General features: G+C 34.8%; 2 protein-coding genes across 2 annotated transcripts in view; both read right to left on the reverse strand.

Annotated features, from left to right (window-relative positions):
- The window catches only part of rdh5 (retinol dehydrogenase 5 (11-cis/9-cis)), a 4,555-nt gene extending 3,569 nt beyond the window's left edge, over positions 1-986 (reverse strand). Inside the window, exon 1 of the mRNA XM_024270504.2 lies at positions 120-986. The gene's annotated coding sequence lies outside the window, so the exon portion shown is untranslated. The remainder of the gene's footprint in view (positions 1-119) is intronic.
- A 160-nt stretch (positions 987-1,146) lies between these two features.
- bloc1s1 (biogenesis of lysosomal organelles complex-1, subunit 1) overlaps positions 1,147-2,488 on the reverse strand; it is a 2,452-nt gene continuing 1,110 nt past the window's right edge. The window contains exons 3-4 of the mRNA XM_024269898.2: positions 2,118-2,250; positions 1,147-1,590 (exon numbers count right to left, since the gene is read on the reverse strand). Of these exons, the coding sequence (XP_024125666.1) occupies positions 1,480-1,590; positions 2,118-2,250 (244 nt within the window). The 3' untranslated portion in view covers positions 1,147-1,479. The remainder of the gene's footprint in view (positions 1,591-2,117; positions 2,251-2,488) is intronic.

A 2,488-nucleotide genomic window follows, 5' to 3' on the forward strand; every position in this document is an offset into this window, starting at 1 on the left:
TTACAAGACCATTATATTTGTATGGCTCGATATTTTTTCTTCTTTATTGTACCATTTTCTAAATAAAATAAAAATATTTCTCTAATATACATGCAAAATGAATGTCATAATTGTCTTACCTTTTAAATAAAAAAATGAAGGTTCCCCAGAAGTTATTTGTTTCCTTCCCTTTCACTTTCCAGCTTCTGTATTAGCGCAGAGGCCGGTCAAAGGGAAGCTTTATCCCTGTGGTTTATCCCTTAAAAAAAAGCCCACTATTAGTAATCCCCAATCTGTAACCACCTTTGTTTGCGCGAAGAAAAAAAAAAAAAGAAAGTTGGGCAAACACAATCCTAAAGAATGTCCCGTTGGATTTTTTTCTGTTGTAGGGGATTGACCAAACCCCATAACAGTCTATTTTTAGAGCCCAAAGGACTCAAGAGGAATCATTATTTTACTTATTTACATTAGATTTAAAACAATATATTTTAAACATGCACATCTTCTACGGTTTTAAAAGCACTGTCATAAAGTCAGAATTTTACCAGTTTAAGAGCTAAAATATTTTTTGCTCTTCATATTTGTTTTAAACTTCACATATTACAAAATTAAACAATAAGCAAGAGTTTTGAAAAATGAACAATACTAAATCTTACTTCTGATTCAAAAATGTTGTAACTTAATATTTTTGCAGAGAGTGCATGTATTAATTAACAGTGGATGAATTCACCAAGCATGCTAATACAAGCACAAAGTAATTTAGCTGCAACATCCACCGTGACATAACTGTTTTTCATGTCATACACTACAGGTTGTCCCTTCACACTAACTTGCCAGTCATTAGATTTGGTGTTTTACCTAATTCACTTGCATAACTTTTGTATTTAAGACTCTTTCAAGGCTCTTACTCTTGCAACAAACACACTAAGCCATCAAGGCCTTGTGGTTTTGAAAAACTAAGCATATTTCCCAACTGTAGATCTGCTCAGCAGCATGTCTTAGGACGTGTTGCCAACTTTCCAGTGACGTCTGTACATTTCAGAGAGTAAGTTGTTGTACTTTAAGCGGCATTCTTTATTCACTGCTTTGTCGTGTATTCAGTTCAATTTTCAAAACCTCTTTCACAAGAAAAACAACAACAAAGTTTTCTTTTTTCACTTTATTAAAAATAATGTTTCTTTTGTGAATGGCAGCGACAAAAATCATCTTGGACAGTCATGGTACAAAAATGTGAAGAAGCTAGGGAGGAGATGCACAAAAAATACAAATAATTGACTCTTAAGGGCATTTATTTGACTGTGACAATGTAATATTATTGTAATTTATCAATTTATCATTTATTGCAAAAAAAAAAAAATCTATTTTAAGGCATTAAAAAATGCTTGTGTCAATGCATGTCCAGCACAAATATGTTTGCTCTCTGTCTCTTACATGCAACAACAAATAACGTTCGCCCCATCAAAGTTGAGTGTCAGCCTCAACACATTTGCAGGAATGTATCTATGAGCCAGCAGACTGAAGTTGCCCTTTGTGCACATACTCCAGAGCCGTGGCAATCGTTCTCATATCCATCTCGATACTGCGGGCCCAGTTCTCCACGTCCCCAATTTCCTGTATTATAGAGGAGATAGTTAGCAAAATTGCTAGCTGTCAGGGATCCTTTTGTTTAATCTGATCATGTGGAGATGATGTAAGCTGCATAAAAACAGGTGGAAAGCCATTTTGAGATTGCTTTACCAACCCGATAAATACATGTGGGTATTGGAGTTTTGTACAGATCCCCGAATAAGATAATCTGCTTTTGGTAAACCTAATAAAATGAGAGCAATATAAGCTCTGACAAAACATTATACAGCACTTTCAATCATCAATGTACGCTTAGTCTCCCTTGATCTCAGCGAGGTGATGTATACCTTAGAAAGTGACAGTAAATCTGCTTTAATAATGTGTGTTAACCTTGACTTACAACTGGGCAAATAAAGACCAGATAGTATTCTAAAGGTAAAGCTATCATTTATAATATAAAGCCATAAATAAAACAAATACAAAGTATATTTTTGGGTGGTAAGAATTTACATAAAAAGAAAGAATCTAAGAATCTACCTTCTACTTTAAAACAACTAGTTGATGAATCTTACCTTTAAAGCCTGATTAAAACCCTCGACCATGCTGATCCACTGAGCAGTTTGCTTGGAGAATTGGCTTGCTTGCACTTGGAGTGTCTTCACCTCATGGTCCAGCTTACGTTGGTTTACATAGGCCTGAGCCACTCTAGAAAGACAAAGAATAATAGTATGAGCGTGAAGTAAGTCATTTATAGGCCAGACTTCAGTTTTCATTCCATTGTCTTAGTATTTAGACAGCCTGCAGTCATAATAACAGTTACTAAATAACTTTTATTATGAAAGTTTTTGTACAGTATAACCTTTGCTTCTCATTTTCGTTCTGTAAGCTGATTGGCTTTACATTCTTCACAGTGGTCACAGTCTCAGTGAGTGTGGTATCTGTG

Source organism: Oryzias melastigma, linkage group LG5 (genome assembly GCF_002922805.2).
Source record: "Oryzias melastigma strain HK-1 linkage group LG5, ASM292280v2, whole genome shotgun sequence".
Taxonomy (NCBI): Eukaryota; Metazoa; Chordata; class Actinopteri; order Beloniformes; family Adrianichthyidae; genus Oryzias; species Oryzias melastigma.